The 24,350-nt window shown below is 33.8% G+C and overlaps 1 protein-coding gene and 1 long non-coding RNA gene across 30 annotated transcripts in view; one reads left to right on the top strand and one right to left on the bottom strand.

The window, feature by feature from the left end:
* The window catches only part of 5PtaseI (inositol polyphosphate-5-phosphatase A), a 600,945-nt gene that overhangs the window by 124,844 nt on the left and 451,751 nt on the right, over positions 1-24,350 (bottom strand). For 25 of the 29 annotated variants that reach the window (XM_070112999.1, XM_070112992.1, XM_070113012.1 and 22 more), the window contains one exon: positions 4,401-4,556. The exons of 3 other annotated variants lie outside the window; for them this stretch is intronic. In XM_070112999.1, coding sequence (XP_069969100.1) covers positions 4,401-4,556 — 156 coding nt within the window. The remainder of the gene's footprint in view (positions 1-4,400; positions 4,557-24,350) is intronic. One more of the 29 variants, XM_070113017.1, reaches the window with a different exon arrangement.
* LOC138858944 (uncharacterized) lies at positions 1,292-3,326 on the top strand. The gene is made up of 2 exons (XR_011397980.1): positions 1,292-3,031; positions 3,114-3,326. It is a non-coding gene; the product is annotated as an uncharacterized lncRNA (long non-coding RNA).

Below are 24,350 nucleotides of genomic sequence, written 5' to 3' on the forward strand. Positions count from 1 at the left end.
ATAAAACCCCACATGATACTCCCCAACTGTAATGGAAAAGTACGCACCATTGACTACTTTTTTGCACTATACCTATGTACAGTGGCTCACAGTTTACAAATTAGATGTTCAAAATAACATATCTTTAAAACTAAAAGAGGAATTGACTAAAGTGAAACGCAAATGTATTTATTTGTACAGTATTTATTGGGATTGCCTGTAACACTATTTAGTTTTCTTATTTGGAATAACAGTTTCGTCTTTATTTAACGCAATCAAAAATTACTGCGATTTTCAACGTCACAGCTTATTTGACCCATTATATGCAATTTACGGCTACACTACCAAAGAAATTAGAATAACAGTTAATTTTTTTGTTTGTGCTTTGACTAATATGTTCTCAAATAAAATTAATTAAAATTCTTAAGGATAACTTGACCCAAAGTGTTTAGGATTTGGGTAAAGAGTCCACTTTTCGCTTTCACCAGGATAATGATCAGAAGCACACTTCGTCCAAACGTGGCTCATATATAACTGTCCTCACGTAATGAAACCGCCAGCACAATCATCCCATATAAATGTTATTGAAAAGCTATGGACTATTTTAGATAGCAACATTCTAAACGGCAACAATTCGAATAAAAATTACTTAAAACCCTCTTTAACAGAGGAATGGGTTAAAATAACATTTATAACTACGAAGAAGTGGAATCTTTGTAACTGGGTCAAAAGCTGTGATGTTGAAATACGTTATTATTATGCCACGAGCACCTATTCAGAGATAAAAAAGCGGGCAGGAATTAAGGAAGGAGACTTTCTACACGAAATTTAATCAAAACAAAATGTAGAACCAATTAGCTATCAGGACATGTGCCCCACATATATTCGGCACAACTGAAAATTATAAAATACCATCCCTGCTCCCCATACATTCAAACAAAAAAGGATTTGACATCGCTCCTAAGCGGTCGTTCGGTCAATACCGTTCAGCACGCGCCTACTACTCCACCTACACATCATAATTTTCCGCGTTAACTCGATCGCCACAACGTTTTCGCACGATTCGATCGACATTGTCCCGCATGTCGATATCTATTATTATAATTTGTTGTTTGCCATAATTTATACGAAACTATCTATGTAAATTGTTTTGTTATTTATTATTTTAAAAAATGTGTTTTAAAGAAATTTTTTTTTTGGTAATTTTTTTTCAGACTTTGTGTAAAGATAATTGAAATAGGAATGAAGAGTTGTAGACAATTAAAGTATACTTTGTCTAGGTAATTAAATTATTCTTTATTAAAGTGCAAATGCTAATCTAACTGGAAATTGAAAATATTTGAATTCAATTGGCAATCAAATTTAGCCATTAAAAATTTTGGCTTCGATAATGCTTTTATTAATTTTTTAATGACCAACCTTGTGCCAACGCAAAACCGTAGTGGGTTCAAATTATAAGGCAAAATATCTGGAAATGCAACTCATGCCCAGCATACCCAATGAATTCAAAAAGTTGATTGGATAATTCATAGTTCAAGTCGATAGATTTATATGACACCAAGTATCCTGGCAACAGCAATTGTATTTTTGGAGTGAATAAGTCTTTCTCCGCATCAGTGATTATTCAAAGTTGCGTCACGACACAGTTTGCTGTTTGCTGTGAGCAGCTACGTGGGTAACCACAAACACATCGCAGCAATGTATGTTGTATAATATGTGAAATGTAAAATTATTTAAAGCTTTAACAAGTCTTACGTTATCTTACCAACAGAAGCATAAAATATCTCTGTTATATCATTTATAATAACAATTGATAATTTAAAAAAAATAAATTGAACTGTTTGCTTTTTTTTGCACAAAAAATTTCACTTTGAACAAAATATTTACATTTCAATGAAGTGAAAGGCTTAACGGCAACAACGAAATTGTGTACACCAACTTATTGATATGCCGCTGCCGTCTTTGAAATGTTCAAAAATCTGGCTTCAAGACGACATTTGCCGACAAGAAAGTTTCGCTGTCGTGCAGTCGTCCTTGTGTTCAAAGCAGTCATGGAAAAGTACGCACAATTGTGCATTTTTCCCCATTCTAACTGTAGTCGGCACTTTAACACAATCGACCACTTGGCACTATTTGTTTGATAGACACACTACGTGAACGGAGCATACAAACACACATTCCATACTATTTGTAATTAACTTTCATTGATCGAATTTTCACTCTATAGATTTCACAATACCTAAAATCTCTGCAAAGAAAACTCCAGAGACACCAGCTCGAGAAAATGTGCCACCTGTTTAGAAAGCGGCTAAGTCAGCAGCTAAGCGTAAAAAAGAATACAGAGTACGAAAAAAGGTTTGGAAATCTGCTCTAAACCAACACCAGATTGAATGTAGCTCGTCAACCAACGACAGTGCATATCTTATGAATGACGAACCATCGCAGCAAAATGCAGTCGCAAATGAAAATATTTCAAGGGGCAATAGTCGTTTTCAGTTTTGTGAATATTTTAATAGTCGAGATAGTACTACAAAATAACCAAATGATGATACAAGTAATTATCGATTAATTATTGTTCAATCTGACATCCAACACCAATAGTTATATTTGCTTTCACAACATCTCGTTGAAAATATATTGTAGTACACGAACAATGTACTGATTAACAAAACAAAAAAACAAATGAAAATTGTAAAAACACCAGCTGCACATAGAAGTTGAGAGTATAGAGCACGACGGAAATATTTGCAGAACATTTATTGTAACAATCATAGCAAAGCAAGTGTTGCGATATATTACAATGAATGCGATACATTAAACATTGGCGCTCCACATTTTCATATGAGTGCAATAAAATCCACTGCATATACAGTGAGTTTAATTGAAATTGACGATATCAGCTTGAGTAAATGTAAATTATCAAATGGAGAAGAAATTGTCATCGCAGCGATCTACATATCTCCTAACCAAAAAAAACACTTGAGGGTACCATGTATTTCATGAGTTCGTTGGTTATGTACACTCAGAGGGGATATATTTTAAAATGACAAAGGTCCGGTGACATTGACCAAAAACAGTCGCAGATAGAAGCACTCAGTCTGCCTTGGATTAACTGTATATACCAATTATTATAGCACGATCTTGTTCACATTGGCCGCTTTTGAGGTGCACATATAATGGATGGTGGATCCTGTTTATGATTTGAAAACACAAGATACGCCAGGTAGCTTCATTGAAGCTGATAAACCGACCACTTCGGTATTTCGTTATTTCATCCTTTTCACATTCATCCATTTGGAGGGATATTCACATTAGTATTTTAATTCTAAATTCACTTATTTTATTAATACATATATACCTTCAAATATATTTGATGTTCTTCAAAAAACTGCAGAATGGAACATTAATATAAGTGTTGACTGTTTTGCTCAGCAGAGGTGAATATGGTACCGTTAAACGATTGTCAATGTTAATGTCTGCGATACCGATATTTTTAGCACTAAGTAATAATGTTAAATTCAATATGAGAAAAAAATTAACTTGGAAAAAAATGGACTAAAACTGTAAGAGAATGTTTTCAATTTTGCTTCATAATTTTTGCTAGTTCATAAGTGACAATGGGAGACACCTGGCGGGGATAACTAATTGATTGATAGAAATATACATAAAAATTATAGTGTACTACAATTATTATATTCGATTGTAATCTTATAAATCTGTGGATGGAACGAAATAAAAAAAATGCGAGTAAAAACTAAGTGTTGATCGAATTAGGGTGAAAAAAAGTTTGTGTATTTTTCAATGCTGATTCATGCAAAAAAAACATTTTTTTTCCAAAAAATAAAAAAAATATAATATTTGGGCTGGACCATTTAGGGGTATAAAAATAGATGTTGCCCGATTCTCAGAACTACCTGATAAGCATACCAAATTTCATCAAAATCGGTCCAGCGGCAACAAACACCGTGCCCCAAGAATTTTATATATTAGATTATACATTTTACGGAGAATTCTAATTTCGACTATGTGAATGTATTATTAACATTTTAAATTGGATATCTTTTTGTTCACAGTTACTTGAAACAAATTTTGAGAAAAATTATATACATACATCCAAGTCTTTGAATAAGTGATATTTAATTATATATAAATATTTATAAATTAAAGATGAATAAATTAATAACTCCTTGATACTAGTTTTTATATAATATATGCTTCTAGTAATTTGATTTTATATTTTTTAATTTTTTCGCAGCCAATAACATATAAATACATATGTATGAAAAGAAATGCATATGTGATTAATTAAAGCAATGTTTCTCTCAATATAGTAAATGCGTGTTCTGAAATGAAATTTATCCAGCTATGTATTCCCAAATATTCATTCATATTATAAGTAAAAAATACAGTGTCCAAATTACTTTGACTCGTAATATTCAAAGTCTTGTTGAGTTTTATAAACTGGTATGTTGGTTCGCTTTTGTCACGATATTTCAAAAATTTACGATCATTTGACCCTAAGTTATTTGATATGTGATGTAAACATTTCCTCACACTTACAGTTGGCTTTACGAAACCTGTAATAAATGAAGTATAAATAGGATATAAGCAATGTTAATGTTTGAATATTAACAGTTTATTTTAAAAAGTACAAAATCAATCAATATTTTTGTTCCCTGAACCAAGTATATTAAGTTTGCCACAAAGTTTGTAAAACTCAGAGGGCACGTCCTTTTCTCCACAAGAAGCTGCTCATTTGTCGGAACCGCTGATATCGGACGACGGGATACCTTCATGAAATTTGGCATGGATTATGATCTATGCAATCTCCGAAGAACCTATTCAGATTGAATCACTAAATATATACATATATAGCATATAGCTGCCATACGAACGGAAGGATCGTGCTTCCGTCAAAAAATATTTTATTTGGCGATATATATGTTAATATAATCTCCAAATTGTTCAGATCGGATCGCTATAGCATACAGTTGCCCCACAAACTTAATACTCGGAATCAAGTTCTTGTAAGAAATCTTTTGTATTTGTGAAGGGTGCAACCGAAGTTAACGGGTTTTCTTGTTTTTTTATGTTATGTAACGATGATTTTAATACTCTCGCAACTTGTTGCTACAGAGTATAATAGTTTTGTTCACCTAACGGTTGTTTGTATCCCCTAAAACTAATTGAGTTAGATATAGGGTTATATATATATAAATGATCAGGATAAAGAGACGAGTTAAAATCCGGGTGACTGTCTGTCCGCCCGTCCGTTGAAGCTGTAACTTGAGTAAAAATTGAGATATCTTTATGAAGACGGTTGGTATTGCAGATGGGCGTAATCGGACCACTGCCAAGCCCACAAAAAACAAATAAATTGCCATAACTAAGCTCCGCAATAAGATACAAGACGACGTACACGAGCTTACATTAGGGAGGGGCATCTGCAATTAAATTTTTTTTTTTAAAGTGGGCGTGGTCCCACCCTAATAAGTTTAATGTGCATATCTCCTTAACCGCTAAAGCTATAATAACCAAATTCACTGGGAGCAAATGTTTTTTGCACTCGTATTGACGGTGTGAAATGGGTAAAATCGGGTGACAAGCCCGCCCACTCCCCATATAACGGTAATGTTAAAAACTACTAAAAGCGCGATAAATCAAGCACGAAACATGCCAGAGACATTAAATTTTATCTCTGGGATGGTATGAGATAACTTTATAGGAACCGCGTTCAAAATTAGACAGTTGGCGTGACACCGCCCACTTTTAGGTGAAAACCCATATCTTGGGATCTGCTTAACCGATTTCAACCAAATTCGGCGTATAATGTTCTCTTTATATTTCTGTGTCATAGTGCGAAATCGGACTACAACCACGCCTGTTTCCCATATAACACCATTTTCAATTCCATCTGATTCTTTCACTTTCCACTGTGCATATCAAGCAACAATGATTATATCGAGGTAAAACTTTGCGTGAATAATACGTTTAAAGTATGCCACCTTGTGACCAAAAATTGTATAAATCGAACCAAAACTGTTCAAGCCCCTAAGTACTAAATATATGGACCCCAGTGCCTATAGTTGAGCTTCTACCGAAAATATCAGTCAATCCAAAGAAATCTCAAGCGAGTATACCATTTGACTTTGCGAGAGTAAAAAATGTTCGGTTACATCCGAACTTAGCCATTCCTTACTTGTTTTTATATAATTTCCGCTGACGCGAACTAAAATATAGCAATAAAACTGAGACTAAGTTTATGGCCTTTAGTATAAATCAAGAAGATAGAAAATTTGATCGTAGTTTAATCACGGTTTGATTAAATAATGGATGTTAATTTCTTTCGCAACATTTTTGTAATATAAGGTTTTGCCACACCTGAAGGAATTTCCTGGCCTTTGATTCTTGCGAATTTCTAAATATAAAATTCCCGGTTCCGTCCTAGTACCCATTATCGGGGGTATATTGACCCTAGCTCCAACATACTTACTGTAAATAATAATAGCTTCCGTTTGACTTTATATAAACGTAAAATATTAAACATACAATAGTTTAATGCCAAAAATGTGTGAAATTGGTCCACGAATTTCCTCAGTTCACATGTACTACTTATGGTATAATTTTTTTCGTTAATTTGATAATTTAATGAAATTAAATGGACGTTTTTTCTTAAAAAGCATGTCGCTTATCGCTGCATATGAATGAAATTGGTCTAGACCTTTGTTTAAACCTATAACCCTAATATACTGATTTCCGCTCCTCTGATACAAAAGCAACCTCATATACCCCATATATTTATATCACATACAAGTATATCATGTTTGAGTTAAATAGTTTCTTTTTATTAAAGTTAAAATCTCGGGCACTAAATAAATCTATGATCAATAACATAAGTTAATAAGATACCAAATAATAATCAAATAATGAATGTTGAATTCTTTCAGAACATGTTGCAATAGAGTATAGTTTTGTACACCAAACAGTTGTTTGCATCACCTAAAACTAATCGAGATAGATATAGATTTCTACTTGTATATACATACATTTCTCCTAATATTTAGTGATAATCAGTGGATAGGTATATTTTTTCAGCCATCATGTTGAACTTATAACAAAATATACCAGACAAATATGTAAAAAAGTATCTTAGAGTGCTGGACTTTGCACAGAGCAAAAATATCTTTCTAGAAAAAATCGCATGAAATAAATATTAATAGTGTAGTATCAAAAGTCTATTTTTTCAGTTTTGCGACACATTTTAATATGAAGGTCATGAGGTGAACTGTAAACTTAAGAAAATTACATTTATATCCAGTGCCGTTGGCAGCTTATGAAAGGTTTATATATATAAGGTTGGAAGGTATCTCCCTTCCGCTTTTTTGTCTTTTGAATTTCGCGGCTATGTACAAAGCGCTACAGAGCTCGTGTCTGGCAACACTATACATAATTTGAAAGGTCTTGACATAACCTACAAAACAACGCTATGCATGATTAGTTTGGATATTGCGTTCAACAGTTATAGACGTGTAAACATGGAGTTCACTAACGGAGAAATTCGCGCTATTTTAAAGTTTTCCTTCGTTAAAGGCAAATCCGCTCGAGAAACGTTCCGTGAGATTAAAGGTGTTTTGGGGGATGGTACTCTATCACTTCGAACCGCGGAGGAATGGTTTCGATGATTCAGAGCCGGTGAAAACGACACCATGGATAAGCCAGCCGGCGGAAGACCTGTGACGACAAATACCGATCAAATCATGGAATACATCGAGTTAGACCGGCATATGGCATCTCGTGACATCGCCCAGGAGATGGGAGTTAGTCACCAAACCATTTTGAACCATCTGCAGAAGGCTGGATACAAAAAAAAGTTTGATGTTTGGGTGCCGCATAATTTGACGCAAAAAAACCTTCTGGACCGAATCAACGCCTGCGATATGATGCTGAAACGGAACGAACTTGTCCCATTCTTGAAGCGGATGGTGACTGGCGACGAAAAATGGATCACATACGACAATATCAAGCGAAAACGGTCGTGGTCGAAGGCCGGTAAATCGTCCCAAACAGTGGCCAAGCCGGGATTGACGGCCAGGAAGGGTTTGCTGTGTGTTTGGTGGGATTGGAAGGGAATCATCCACTATGAGCTGCTCCCATATGGCCAGACGCTTAATTCTACCATCTACTGCGAACAACTGGACCGCTTGAAGCAGGCGATCGACCAGAAGCGTCCAGAATTGGCCAACAGGAAGGGTGTAGTGTTCCACCAGGACAACGCCAGACCACACACTTCGTTGATGACTCGTCAGAAGCTACAGGAGCTCGGATGGGAGGTTTTATCACATCCACCATATAGCCCGGACGTAGCGCCAAGTATTACCACCTGTTCCTGTCCATGGCGAATGCCCTTGGTGGTGTGAAGTTGAACTCAAAAGAGGCTTGTGAAAAGTGGCTGTCCGAATTCTTCGCAAATAAGGAAGGGGGCTTCTACGAGGAAGGTATTATGAAGTTGCCGTCTAGATGGAAACAGATCATCGAACAAAACGGCGCATATTTTAACTAAATCCGATCACTGTAACACTTTTTATAAAGCATTGAATGAAGAGCAAAAAAGCGGAAGGGAGATAGCTTCCAACCTTTATAATATAATATTTAGCCTTCATGAGCAGACCTTTCAGGTACCTAGGTAACATAGATCCCCCTGTTTTAAAAAGCGTTAGACAAAAGCAATTTACGGAAGGGTTTTCCGAGCACTTATTTTCAGTATAATAAAATAAACTACTAATTTTTAAAATACAAGTATATATATAACTAAATATGATGTATTATTATGTTAGTGAATATATATGTAATATATAGGTATACAAATGTACGTAAGCTGTGTGTGTAAAAATATACCATACTCTGTAGCAACATGTTGCAAGAGTATAATAAATATCAGTACACTCTGTTTGTAGTTTCAGTTACAGCAAAGTGCTAAGTGTTTAATACTTACTTATATAGTGCTTATACATACAGTGACAGAGAGTAGCACCTAGGAAAAAACTTTTCACACTCGGGTGGACGGAATTATATAAGTATTTTATATAAAAAGCCATTTATTATTTATTAATTATGCCTAGATTAAGTGGAAAATCTGTATTACTAAGTCGTCTTCAGAATAGAAGTCACGCTAATCGTAGATTAAATTCCGATGTACGTCTGTCCGAACAAATTATCAATACAAATCAATATAGAACCAGGCAGGAAAATCTTGGGGAACGGTCTTTTGAAGGCGGAAAGATCCACATCTGAAGAGCTAATAAGAAATACTTGATATCATAGATCTCGTCAAGAAAATCCCGAGGTACGTCATGATGAGCAAAGTAGGAAGACTAGGGATCATAGAGAACTTCGGGAAAGAAATCCTGAGTATAGGAAATCAGAGCGCATTCGTGATCAAATGCAAAGAGAGGAACGTGATAGAGAAACACAAAGTCGACAGCTTAGTAGGGGGGGGGTTGAGGAAAAAAATTTTGAATCAGAGACGTCTCAGACTTCTTAGAAATAACTCTGTCAACAGGAAAATTGAAAACGAAAGGCAGTCCCAACGAAACCGATTAACGAGAGAAAATAATGTTATAGAAACTGATAATAGTGGCAATTTAACAGATTTCAAAAGCATATATTTCGAAAATATAAAGAAGGCCGTATTGAAATATGTATATGCTGTTCCGGGTTATGGTTTTCACACTAAGTTCGCAAATTAAATTTTGAAACTATTGCGCCAGGTCACCCGAATGCTGCATCCGCCATCTTCTTAACGCAAAAATTTCCTTCGGAAGAGTTAGTTAGTAAAGTTAGAATTACAATTTTTGTGCTACTTGAAAAAATGCGATTGTTAAAAGGAACGTTCCAAATATATGTTTAGCTTCCGGTCTAGATTTTCCTGAAATACCGGATTGTTTGAAAGATTTAACCCCCATTGAAGAATGTCTCATAATGCCTAGATTGCCATTTATGACAATCCGTCCGTTAGGATATCAAGGTCAGAGTTTGCTCAAAGGTGCTATTGTTAATATACCAATTTCTGTTAACAATGTTGTGACATCTCCGCCAAGGTCCTTTAATCAGGCTCATGTGATACAAATTCACTTAAGAAGATGTTTGGAATACAATCATGATTACATGATCGATACCATATGCCCCGCAAAGATTATGGAAGCTTTGAAATTCTTAGTGAATACCCCTCTGTATCGTGAGCACAATATACATATTAAGGAGAACTGCATTTCAGAATTTGATGACCAAGAATAAGTTCCGTTTGTTGCATCTGCAGAGGATTCCCGATTGGTTCAATCTTTTCATGCGGAACAAAGTTTTCATCATAATTCCTTAGGCAGTAATATTCCCACGGGTGTTTTACTTTCAGAGCTAAATCTAGGTGGTCAAGAAACTCTTTTGGACAATATTCCTGCAGAAAACTTGGACTATAACCATTTAGTTATAGTGCCAGGTGAAGGATATAGACCAATTGAAATAATTCAAGATAATAATAAAGAAGAGTTGTCATTTGGAAAAATATACGTTGAGCAGAAACGTACATGCTCTGAAACATATAGCAAGATAATACGTTCTGAAAATCGCCGTTTTGACAGAAGAGCGTGTACCATTCTAAAGTTGTTTTATGATTACAAAAAATTAGAACTGCTACAAATTAAGAATAGTACATCCATTTGCCTTAGAAAGTTTTCAGGTCGCAACCGAGTTACAGCCAAAAATCGGTTAAACAAAAACTTTGTTCAAAACTTGATTCAACACGATGATGGTTACAAGGTTTTGAAAGGCGTTAGATCCTCTCCTGCGCATTGGGAAGCTGAGAAGAAAAAGGCAATCACTACGATTCGCCAATTCGGGCTTCCAACCTTTAGCCAGCCACTTAGAAAATTATTTGGGTTATCAAAAGCATAACCACAGTCGGTCGTGTGTTAGGGAAATAAGAGGACAACAGTTTTGTCGTTTTGGTATACCATATCCACCAATGCTTTCAACGGAAATACTGTTACCTGTTAAAGAAACAAGTCAAAACTCAGAGGCACACAAGGAAAACTTTTTCAAAATTCAAATATGACTACAGAAGACATTTCTAATTAAAATGATTTTGAACATATAATGTCTGATAGTAGAATAAATATATCTTTTGATGACTATTTTTTAGCTCTTCGATCAAGCTTATTAAAACCCAAATTTTTTCTAAAAAGAAAATTACAGGATCGTTATATAAACGCTTATAATCCCTGATTTTGGAACTTTGTAGAGCAAATATGGATATAAAATAAATACTGGATGCATATGTTTGCTGTTCATACTTGTATATTATTGATTATATTAACAAATCTAACAGGGGAATTTCTAGTCTCTTAAACGAAGTTATATCAGAGGTAAATGCTGGAAATTATACTATTAAGGAAAAACTTAAACATATAGGTCCCAAATTTATATCAGGCACAGAAATATCTGCATTTATAAATACCTCTCGGCCTAAGGAACGTGTTCGAATGGTGAAACCTAGACCGGAACTTCAGAACCTTCCTTGACTGAAATATTGAAAGATCCGATCAGTTAGAAACTTTTTATTTAGCTGATTTTGCCTCTATGTATAAAAATTTTAAATCTAGTAGAAGAGCACAAGACAAGACAGTGATCATGAAGAAGAAGAGAAGGAAGACGATAATTTATCAAAAAGCGGGGTTGTCATGCCTCTTGAAGACGGTAGCGGTGGATTAAACTTTTGGAAATTTCTGTTGGTTTGATAGCACGATCAAAAAAAGCCTCATCGTTTAGAAAGTTCTTGGACTCGAATTAAAAAAGTTCTAAAATCTTTGCAATATAAAAGAAATGAACAAATTTCTATTGAAAGAAATCGGTTTCTAGTTGCTCGGGCTGAGGGAATAACTATTAAACTTATAAAAGTCAGGGTGCCACATATAATAAAGTTGTAGTTCCTACTCGATTCAGAATGCCTAGAGCTTCAATATTTGTCGCTTGCAGTCGAGCTACTACTGCAGAGGCTCTATTCATCATAGGAGAGTTGATTGCTCCTAACAAATTTTTTGAATCGGATCATGTATTTAGGGAACTGATGGAATTGAACACAAATAAAGTACTCACAACAAGTTTCAATTTTATGATTTCCCGAGCATCCTCACATCTTATTTTATACCATAATGTTCGGACTCTTCATACCCACATGAATGATATAAAAAGCGACTGTTTGATGCTATTTTCAGATATTTTATGTTTTGTAGAAACTTGGAGTTATCCTTACGAAAATTTTGATATACCAAGATTTACTCCAATTAACGAGCTGAGGATCGATAGCACGGATTCTATAGAACCAAAGGCTGTAAAGAATATTTATTCAGGCCGCTTTCTTTCTCTGTCAGACATTTAATTAGAACTTCAGGAAGTCCTTACTTCTGAGTTATGTATTCACAATGTGCTAATTCTTGGAGATTTTAACATTTGTTTAATGTCTACAGGGACTACAATAGGAAGTATTCACAATGTGCTAATTCTTGGAGATATTAACATTTGTTTAATGTCTACAGGGACTACAATAGGAAGTCGGCTTCAAGAAAAAACTTTAGTTCCCTGCTTGGTGTAGAATATTCAAATACACCTGCCGGTACATAAATTGATTGGGCATTTTCAAACATGGATCCTTTCCATGTTAATGCAATTACTTTTGAGACAGTACACAGCTATCATGCCAGTATTTGCGTCTATATTTCGAACTAAAGTTTTCAGACTTAGTGCAATAATTTTTAATTTTTTTCACAATATAATCGAATTAGAATGGTATAGCAACTTTGACAGTAGTTTTTAAGACAATTTTAAAAAAATGTGTAAATAATCAAATTACGAAAATTTTAATTAATTATACGTATAATTTGTTATTATATAAGACATTATTGTATAAATATATGATTGAAACTAAATAGTAAAAGGAGAAAAGAAAAATAATTTGGATATATGTATAAGAATCTCTATAAAAATTTATGTTTAATTTTGTAAATATAATATTATATACAAATTAATATAATAATATAATTTTTAAAGTTGTTAATATTAATTATTTCTAAGCATGTATAATAATATCGATATAATAAATAAAAAATGTTATTTATTGTACAAAAACGATTTTTTTCATACTCCTCAATACAGTTATAATGCATTCTATTTAAAATCAGTTGTAAGCGTATACAACAAAACACAAGAACGATTTCTTATAATTTGAGTAAATTTAGTTTACAAATTGCTCTAATTAATAATATATTATATATAAAGAAATCTCAAACGAGTATGCCATTTAACTTTTCGAGAGTATAAAATGTTCGGTTATATCCGAAAATAGCTCTTCATTACTTGTTTAAAGGATAAAGTGCTAAGTTCAGGCGCTTTGCAAAGATCAAAGGCAGGGAAATATTCACACAAAAAGACTTCAGTTGTTACAAAACTTTATATTAAACAAGTAATACTATGTTTGCAAAGACACAAAATTCGTGTTTTTATAGACAAAAGAGGTTTTCACGCGAAAACTTGTGTTTTCATCCATACAAAATCTTTCAAACGAAAACACAGTTTTCGCTGAAAATCCCTTGAAAAGTTACATTCTGGAGATGGCATCAAGTGAACATTTATTTTTATATTTTCATATTTTAATATATTTTTTGTTGCATTCCTTTTTATATTTAAGTATATTATTATAACTAATTTTGATTAAAAGTTTGAAATTTATTAAAGAAATAAAAATTATATTATCTACTGCGCAAAAGAATTTTTCACTTCTGATAGCGTTTCAGTCATAACTGACAATTTTCAGCTATGACGGATTTATGGTCAGCAATGACTCAAAAAAAGACATGAGAGTGAGCAGTATTTTCTTAAGAAAATGATAGAAACTTTGTTGTGCGCGCTGACAAAATTTTTTCAGCTATGACTGTCATATTACCCATCAGATGACCGTCACTGTTCTTGTAGGGTACATAACAAACGTAAACAAATAGATGTGTGAACTGTCAATGAAAACTCATCGAAAACACACAATGTCGGTCAGAACGACTTCGGTTCCACAAATTGTGTTTTCAAGAGGATTTGAATTCGGTGCGAACATAGTATAAGGAAGAGCTTAGTTGCGGTGTAGCGTAACATTTTATACTAGGATCAAAGCCGGAGTAATACATTCAGGTGTTGGTACAAATTTACATTAACAAATGTTCCGAAAGGTATATTATTATATTAATTTATTCTATAGGTGATATACTTACATAGTTTCGTTACTAAATTTTGCTTGGTTTCTGGGATGTTTATATCAAAATCAACTTAATTAACTCAAATGATATATGTATATGTGATATAAGTTCAACCAAAGCGACTTGATTTCTATATGGGGTATTTGAGAAGAACATCAACCAGAGATGAATATCACAATATTAGGGATATGAAGTTTAGACCAAGGTCTAGACCAATTTCATGCATATTAAACACTAAACGAAAACATTTTTAAGAAATTTTGCCCACTTAATTTTGATAATAATAACTTTTAGTTAATTTTAATAATATTATTACATATTGTCTGATATAATGTACCTATATTTTAAATAAACTATCAGTTATAGGCACTTTGGTCCAATTTTAAAACGCAACACGCCATGTTTTAAAGCCACTCTTTGTAAAAAGTTTCAATTGTAATATACTATACCGTGTGTGCGGAGTGGGTGAGGTTATCATCCAATTTCACCTAATTTCACAACTTCATAAGAAGAGTTATTTAGCCCTGTGCAAAATTGTTTTCAAACCATAGATGCCCCTCCTTAATGCGATTCGTTGTACCAAATTACAGTTTTGTAACTTAATTTTCTTCTTAGTTTTGGCAACTTATAGGTTTTCAATTAATGGCGTTTTCTGGGCGTTGCAGTGGTCCGTATATATATGGTATATATATATATATATGGTATTGACCCGATTTTATCCATTTTAGGCACAAGGACACAATGTTATTATAGAGAGGCGCTCGCTAAATTTTCGTAAGATATGTTAGATGCAAGTGTGACCGGTATATACGGCATAGAGTCAACCGTAAATGGGAAAATCTTTAAATTAGGTATTTGGGGGCTAATGTAAGTATTAACTAGATTTTACCGTTTTTGGACCCAAGGACACACTATTATAAGGAAAAGATGGAGGGCTTGAAAAGTAGTGGCATGTTCAGAGATACTATATATTCAAGGTTTTATGATACAATTATTTATTGAGTTTTAGACCGTTTAGTAGTTTTCCACAAATATAACATTTATAGGGTGTGGGCGTAGTATAATCTCATTTAACACTCATAATAAATAAATAAATAAAGAAGCGTTCAAAGGAATTTCTTTCAGCAAGTTTGATTGAAATATCTTGTGACAAAAAAGTTTCCGGAAATTGTAAATAAAACGCTCTTTTGGAACAAGCTGAGCATTGACGTGTCTCATGCCCTAATTATCGGTTAAAATCAAACGAGCTCTAACACTCGCATGACGATTTTCGAGCACGATTTAACTCACTTTTTTGATTTTATCGTCAGTGGTTCGACGGTTTCTCGACCATCCTTAAATGCTTTGTATTAGTCGTAGACTTGGGTTTTCGATAGAATAGATTCACCATAAGGCTTTTCTAGCATTCGCAACGATTCCGCACACAAAATTTGGTTCGAAACACAAATTATTTGTTCAATATTTTTTCCATTGTAAAAATCGCAAAACACTACTGAGGTTGACTGATTTCAACAGCAGCTGCAAACAAACTGGTTTACAGATTACGCTCATTTTTGGCATAGTAATTAAGGACAGTGCTACCAACTTAACAAAAAAAGTGCTGAAATATATTTAGCGCGGGCAGTTTAAATGACAATTTCCGAAAACTTTCTGGTCACAATGTAGAGCTAGTGGTTTCTAAGATATGCTCCGTAAACCTATTAGAGGGTGGAGCCACGCCCACTTAACAAAAAATTCAGGCCACAGATCCCCCTTTCCACTGTGATTCTTTATACCAAGTAACGTTTTTATCTCCTAATTTTGAGCTTAGTAATAGTCCTTTATATGTTTTCGCTCAAAGTCATTTTCTGGTCGGACAATGGTATAGATAGAAGTTCAGCTTGTGTTGTGTTGTGTTTGATTAGATATCCGCAGCTTCTCCAATAACTCTTACACTCTTGCAGAATGTTGTAATGAATGTTTTTAACACCTAGAACTAATCGAGTTATACATATATCAATGATCAGGACAATAAGTGATTGTCTGTATGTTCGTCCGTGTGGCTGTATATGCGATAACTTGGGCTATAACCAAGCTTAAAATTAAGACACACTTTAATTCGAAACAGATCATTGAAGTGTGAATGGCCAATGAGGCATCTGTGGTTCAGCGCTTAATAAATTTAATGTTCATATATCACAACCCATTACAGATATGTCGACCAAACTTGCAGAAAAGGAATGTTTTTTAAACTTTCACCTGTGGTGTGAAAATTGGTGAAATTTTATGATAACCACGTCCAGTCCCCATATAACGGTTATATTGAAAACTACTAAAGTGTGATAACTTGCTAAATAAATTTTAATCAAATTTGGTGCATAAAATTAACTTGATATTCCTATATTATGGGGATCCATCTTCTAATATGGTACGTGTGAACTGCATGTTTTTAATACAAATATGAATACAAACTCCTTCTCTCCATTATAAAAATCTTTTTTAAACTTGTGGGGAACCAATAGCAAAGCTTTGAAGTCTGGCCGGCAGTATTCTACTAAAAAGAAATTTGTTGAAGGCATCCTTAAATTATATTAGAAAATTTTACGAATCGCTAGTAAATCGGATCTTTGAGATCATCCTCAACAAGATGGGACTCATTATAAAAATAATATAAAATTTTTTAATTTAGTTAATACATAAGTTTAGAATAAAGTTCTTGGCTAAAATGATTCTTGGCTTGTAACGATATTAAAAAAGGTGAAATGTAATATTTTGCTTTGATTTCGAAGAAAACATTATTAAAAAATATAAAAAAAGAGCGAAACAATAATTGTTGTTTAATTTAGTAGAATACGTTAATAATCGCCAACAGTTTTAGAATTGTAGTTTCTTTAGTTTTAACAGAAATTAACCAAAACGGTTTAAACCTGAAGTGTGCTAACCTTGCGATCCAAAATCTCCCAAACGTGCTCAATAATGTTTAATTCAGGGCTCTTGGTGGCGTATTTAATTGACGTGGTGCATAGTAAAGTAGCCATTCTTTTATGATGTGGGCCGTGTGTTTCGGATCGTTATCCAGCTGGAAGATCCACCTCCAACCAAGGTTCAGATTATCCACGGCTGCTATTAAATTGTATTCTAATATATTCTTATATTGAAAACCATGCATGTTCCCCTCTAAAAACACTTAGTTTCCTACTCCAAACGCATAGATATAGATAAAATAAACCAACAGAATAAGATTTCCCTAAACTCGCTTCGAATGCATTTTAAGAAGTGTAAGGTTTTTATGAGAACGGGAAAAATTTGTTGAGAGACAAAAGTTCAGTTTTGTTGCTCAATTAGACTGTCCGGTCTCGCTTTTCGACTTGCGTTAGCATATTACAAAGAATTAGCCGAACAGCCCAATATTTAAGTTGAAGTACAACTTGTGTTTTTATACTCTCGCAACATGTTGCTACAGAGTATAATAGTTTTGTTCCCCTAACGGTTGTTTGTATCACCTAAAACTAATCGAGTTAGATATATGGTTATGTATATATAAATGATCAGGATGAAGAGACGAGTTGAAATCCGGGTGACTGTCTGTCCGTCCGTCCGTGCAAGCTGTAACTTGAGTAAAAATTGAGATATCTTTATGAAACTTGGTACACGCCCACAAAACGCCATTAATCAAAAACAAATAAATTGTCATAACTAAGCTCCGCAATAAGATACAAGACTGTTATTTGGTACACGAGATCACATTAGGAAGGGGCATCTGCAGTAAAAAAATTTTTAAGTGGGCGTGGTCCCGTAGGTAGGTTTAATGTGCATATCTCCTAAACTAGTAAAGCTTAATAACAAAATTCTCTGGAAGCAAATGTTTTTTGCACTCGTATTGACGGTGTGAAAATGGGTGAAATCGGGTGCCAACCCCGCCCACTTCCCATGAAACGGTACTGTTAAAAACTACTAAAAGCGCGATAAATCAAGCACTAAACACGCCAGAGACATTTAATTTTATCTCAGGGATGGTATGAGATGAGTTTATAGGAACCGCGTTCAAAATTAGACAGTGGGCGTGGAAACCCATATCTTGAGATCTGCTTAACCAATTTCAACAAAATTCAGTACATAACGTTCTTCTCATATTATGGTGCGAAAATGGGCGAAAGCGGATTAAAACCACGCCTATTTTCCATATGACACTATTTTAAATTCCACTTGATTCTTTCACTTTCCACTATGCAAATCAAGCAACAATGATTATATCGGCGTAAAACTTTGCGTGAATAATACGTTTAAAGTATGCCACCTTGTGACCAAAAATTCTCTAAATCGAACCAAAACTGTTCAAGCCCCTAGGTACTGAATATGTGGACCCCAGTACCTATAGTTGACTTTTTATCGTAAATATCAGCCATTGTGTAAGATATATAATTGAAATTCATATAATAGAATAAGTAAATGAAACTATCGATAATAGTATGTCTTTGTTTCAAAAATGGGTTGAATCGGATCAATAGTTCTTGTAGCCCTCATATATCTAATATAAATATTTTTGAACTTCCGCGTGACTTTATACCGCATATGTGAGTTATCTCAATGAAAATGAGAGAGCGTGTTTTACTCATAACAAGATCAAATCGGGTAAAAATTTTCCTTAAACCCCATGTAACTAATATCAGGATTTTCGAACATTCGTCTGACTTTACTCCATTTGATTGGTGATGGTATGTGAGGTACCTTAATGAAACAGTGGGAGCATTCTATTAGTCTGTGGCATGTTAGTAGTATGTGGTATTAGAAAAAATTAATAGAATCGGGTTAATACTGCCATCAAATTCCACATACTACTTATAATGCTTTTCGTTATTCTAACCAGTTTTATGCCGAATATGTCGGTCAGTGAGTATTAATATTTTTTTTTTATATATAAAATTGCTTCAAAATATGTTCTCGAGTATAGCTGAGCAATGTCAAAATTAATATATTTCTCTATCCCCAATATATATATATATGGTTTCCGTCTTTCCACCTGACTTTATACCGTTCCGGTTGATCAACGTGATATTTTAACGAAATTAAGTGGAAAAGATTTCTTAAAAATTGTGTGGTTTGACGCTGAATTAGAATGAAATTAGTATATACTAAGTCTAAACTTCACACCTTCATATAATGAATTCCGATTCTCTGGTTGACGTTTGCCACCTAAGCTTATAATATAAAATTTAGCCACTTTGGTGGAGTTAAATTCACATTCATACTTATGTATATCTCACTTCAAGCAATAAAACTGAGACTAAGTTTATGGCCTTTAATATAAGTCAAGAAGATACCAAATTTGATTGTAATTTAATCACGATATCATTTAATAGGGGATGTTTAATTCAACATTTCTTAATATACGGTTAGGAGGAATTTTCTGGTCTTTGATTTTCCAAGCTCACATGTACTACTTATGGTATTCGTCAATTTGATAATTTAATGAAATTAAATGGACAGTTTTTCTTAAAAATAATGTATATCGCTGCATATGAATGAAATTGGTCTAGACTTTGTTTAAACCTTATAACCCTAATATACTGATTTCCGCTCCTCTGGTACAACAGCAACCTCATATACCCCACATATTAAATCTAACCCCTTTGGTTCAGTTTATATCACATATACCATGTTTGAGTTAAATAGCTTCTTTTTATAAAAGTTAACATTTCAGAGAAAAAAATAGTATTGACACAAAATAAATCTATGATCAATAACATAAGTTAATAAGATACCAAATAATAATCGAGTAATGAATGTTGAATTCTTTCGCAACATTTTTATACTTTCGCAACATGTTGCAACAGAGTATAGTTTTGTTCACCAAAGAGTTGTTTGCATCACCTAAAGTGATAGATATAGATTTCTGTATACATATATTTCTTCTAATATTTGGTGATAATCAGTGGTTAGGTATATTTTCTCAGCCATCTTGTTGAACTTATTATAAAATATACCAGACAACAATGCTAAAAAAGTTTTTTAGAGCGCTGGACTTTGTATAGAGCAAAAAAATCTCATAAGGCCTCAAGAATGACTGTCGATGCTTTAAAGTATGCCGTTGTGGCTGCTATTTTACACGGAAAAAATCCTGCTTAATATGCTTCAGCCTCACTAACAAGTGATCAAATTAATTATGCGGAGATAGAAAAGGAATTGTTCGCAATTCTGTTTGGCTGTGTAAAATTTCACTAGTATGTTTATGGGCAAAAAATTATTGTCGCAACAGATCATAAGCCCTTAGTTTCGCTTTTTGAGAAGCCCCTGTACAAAATACCTGCTCGTCTGCAACGCTCTATGATAAGGTTGCAGTGTTATGACTTGAAGGTTGTCTATAAACAAGGAAAATTTCTTTCCATAGCGGATACCCTTCGTAGGGCTCCTCTAAAAGAGAAAACAGGAATTGAATTTGATATATAACTGAATTTACATTATAATTTGCATGATTAGCCACGTAAACTTGTTGGACGAAAGAATAATAAGAAGAAATCCGAAAAGCCACACAAGAAAACGAAAATAAAATTGTAGAGTATGAAGAGAAGGGATGGCAATTGAACGAAAAATATGTCACTAAAGAAATTATGCCTTATTTTAATTCAAAAAATCACATATGGGTTATATACTCAATTATTCTCAAAAAATAATACAATCATGATTCCACATTGTCTGCGAAAGAAAATATTGTGAAGCATTCACGAAGTGTGAAGATTCCATGATCTAAACTAGGCTGTGACTTGTTTGAATGGAATTAAAATTCTTTTTTTTACTGGTAATTGACTATTTCTCGAACTACATATAATTAATTTTGTATGTACTATATAACATAGTTTGTTAGTTAACTTAGTTGCTTATACAAAAAAAAACCAAAAAAAAGAACAATTACATAAGATTATTAAAGTAAAAACGGAAGATGTTATAAAAGTTGCTTAAGAAATTGTACTTAATCTATTACTGTTAGAACTATTCGAATTAAGTACATATTGGTTAACATTAAATACAACATTGTAAATTAGAATAAGCACACGACAACCCTGTAATGAACTTGAACTATTAAAGGCAGTCGAATAAAAGCAACACAGAATGGAATTTTCCAGGCTTTGAACTAAACCGCTTAAGGTTAATATAATGAATTCCGATCCTTTGGTTGAAGTTTTTCACATCAACTCAATATGTTAAATTTAGCCTCTTCAGTTGAGTTTATGTTATATTAAATATTTCTCATTTGGGATGCTTTTAATGAATTTGGGATGATTTAAATAAAACCAAATGAGTCCATGACAATCAGTATAAGTTAATAAGATACCAAATTTGATTGTAGTCCATCTTCGGTTACACCCGAACTTTGCTCTTCCTTTCCATATTTGGCCTTATTCCCTTTGCATTTGTCATTTTAATTATCGTTTCCACGTTTTCGTTGCTACTGTCGTTTATTTAAGGTATACATACATAAATGTTAAGCACCTTCATATACATAAAAATGCAAATTTACAATTTTTATTTACTTTATGCCAACCGTCCTCGTCAAGACATGGAGGTGCAAATGAATTATGTTTTTTCGAAATATCCCTTTAGAAAATATCAAAATTCACTGGTTTTATCCCCTTTTCTAAGCCATAAATAAATGTATGCATTGATAAAATAGAATTTCTGAAAATACATTTATAAACTATAATTCTGTGCCCTTGAAAACTACTAAACCATATTACACACAAATAAGAAACCCATATCACATAAAATAGATAACATAGGAACACGCGCACATGGATTGAGTTGTACAATTAAAAACAGCCCAGTCGTGTGGCGATACATACAAACATACAGATGTACACATACTTTAAATTAGATAAGTTAGAATTAAAATTGTATATAAAGACTAGAAAAAGTAAAATATAATTATAATGAAAATATTCTTAGCTCAGATAATTTATTTTCTGTCCCCCACCAGCAGTAATCCTTTTGGGATACTTTTTTGAAATATAACAATAACAACCTTTGGCATAAATGGACTGTACGAAATTAATGTAGAGCCATTGCACCACCTGGGAGTTTTTGAGCAGGAAACAAAAGCCTCTTGACGGGGTATCGTGGGTGATCTCATGTGTAATCTTTTATCTAAGCCAAAATGAACAGGTCTGCTCCAGATATTGTCTTGTGTAGTCATAAAACTAGTTGATTCGGGCGAGTCATATATAATCGTCCAGGTCGAGTAGAAAGTGTTAATATCGAAAAAGTAATAGATTGTCATAGACATGAAACTTCTTAAAGATTTTTTTCACCATTTCCGAGATAAGCTTATTTCAGCAACAGTCATGAAACCGTACTGATTGAGAATGTCCCGTATTAGTCCTCAAAACGTTTGTTTCCAATTAGTTTTTTATTGAACGTTCTATATCCAACCCCATTGGCCATCAACTAATTATACTATCTTTCAATAAAAACCTATGTATTCAAAATGAGGAATTGCAAACTGTAATTTTCAACAATAAAGATCAAATTAATTGTAAATTTAATTAAAATAGTATATCTTTGTGTTGTTTTTGACTAATCGAACGTTGTAAAGGGGAAGTGTCCATGTGGACAGAGTAGAAAAGTTCGGTGTACAATTTATCCAAACATTTAACGATGTAGTCTTATTGAAAAAATTTACTCTTCTCAGTTTGGGTGCGTAAAGGGCCTGTCATTTGTTACGCTGCACTTCAAAGAACTACCTTTATTCGTAGTAGTAGGTCAATGGTCTAAACTCCTACCGAAGGACCAGTTAATTGTATATGTTAAACAAGTGCGAAAGGGCTAAGTTCAGATGTAACCAAGAATTTAATATTCCCGCAATTTCTGATGTACAAGGAACAATTCAAAAGTTTCAGGACTTTTATTAAAAAACGAATATTATTTGTTTTTTTTTTGAAAAATGTATTGGTCGCCTTCAAAATAGATTCCTTCCGCCTGTCTGATTCTGAGGTCTTTTTTGTGTCGTTTCAAAGTGTGCGGGATAAATCGAGCACAAACCTTTCTGAGGCCCAAATTTTCTGTCAAAATACGATAAATCGACGCTGCGGATATTGATGATCCGATTCCATATATTTAAGCGATGTTTTCGGCTCTTTTTTAATGAATTCACGCACAATTTCCGTGTTTTTTTCGTTCACAACATCTTTTGGCCGGCCCGAACGTTCGTCGTCTTCCAAGTCCTCCCGTCCCTCTTGAACCGACCGACACTACAAATGTAATGTCACATGTAGCGCGATATCTCAGCTGTTATACAAGTCACCTGTTATATAAATTTTATACGACAACACTGAAGAATACACAATTGAGGGATAACAATTTCAGACAAATGGCCCACTAGAAGCCACGTTGTTTAAAAAGTCCTGGAACTTTTGAATTGTACCTTGTATAACCGAACTTATTATACTTTCGCAGATTATAGAAATGGAATTTGTATTAAAGTAGCTCTTGAATCTCTTCTCGGGTTGCTCTTCGTCTCAAATGCGGCAAATTTGCTTGTTTACATACCCATTGAACATTTGAGCCAGAAATGGGCCTCATCTCTTAACAGAATTTGGCTCGAAAACGTCGCATCTTCTTGGAGCAGGAAGGTCGAGCCGCTTCAGTTCTTGCGCAAGCTGTATTTTGTACGCTTTCAATTTAAGATCTCGACGTAAAATGCGCCAAGTCGTCAGTCCAAGTTGCTGCGAACGGCGCCGAATCAACTCTTCATGATCTTAGTGTACACTCTCAGCTACGGCCGCTATATTTTCTTCACTGCGTGCTGGAGGTGACATATTCAGTCGAATATTATACAATAATGAATCCTGGGTCTCAAGATGGGTGTTGTGAATAGTATGCTCAGTAGGCTGATTATTTTGACCATAAGTTGTCTACATCTTATCAAAACTGTTCAAGCCCCTAAGGACTGAATATTTGGACCACAGTGCCTATAGTTGACTTTTTACCGAGAATATCGGTCAATGTGTAAGATATATAATTGAAATTCATATATAATAATAAAATAAATAAGTGAAACTCTCGATAATAGTATGTGTATAACAAAAAGCCGAATAACACGTCTGTTTA

This window comes from Bactrocera oleae, chromosome 2 (genome assembly GCF_042242935.1).
Source record: "Bactrocera oleae isolate idBacOlea1 chromosome 2, idBacOlea1, whole genome shotgun sequence".
In the NCBI taxonomy this organism is placed as follows: Eukaryota; Metazoa; Arthropoda; class Insecta; order Diptera; family Tephritidae; genus Bactrocera; species Bactrocera oleae.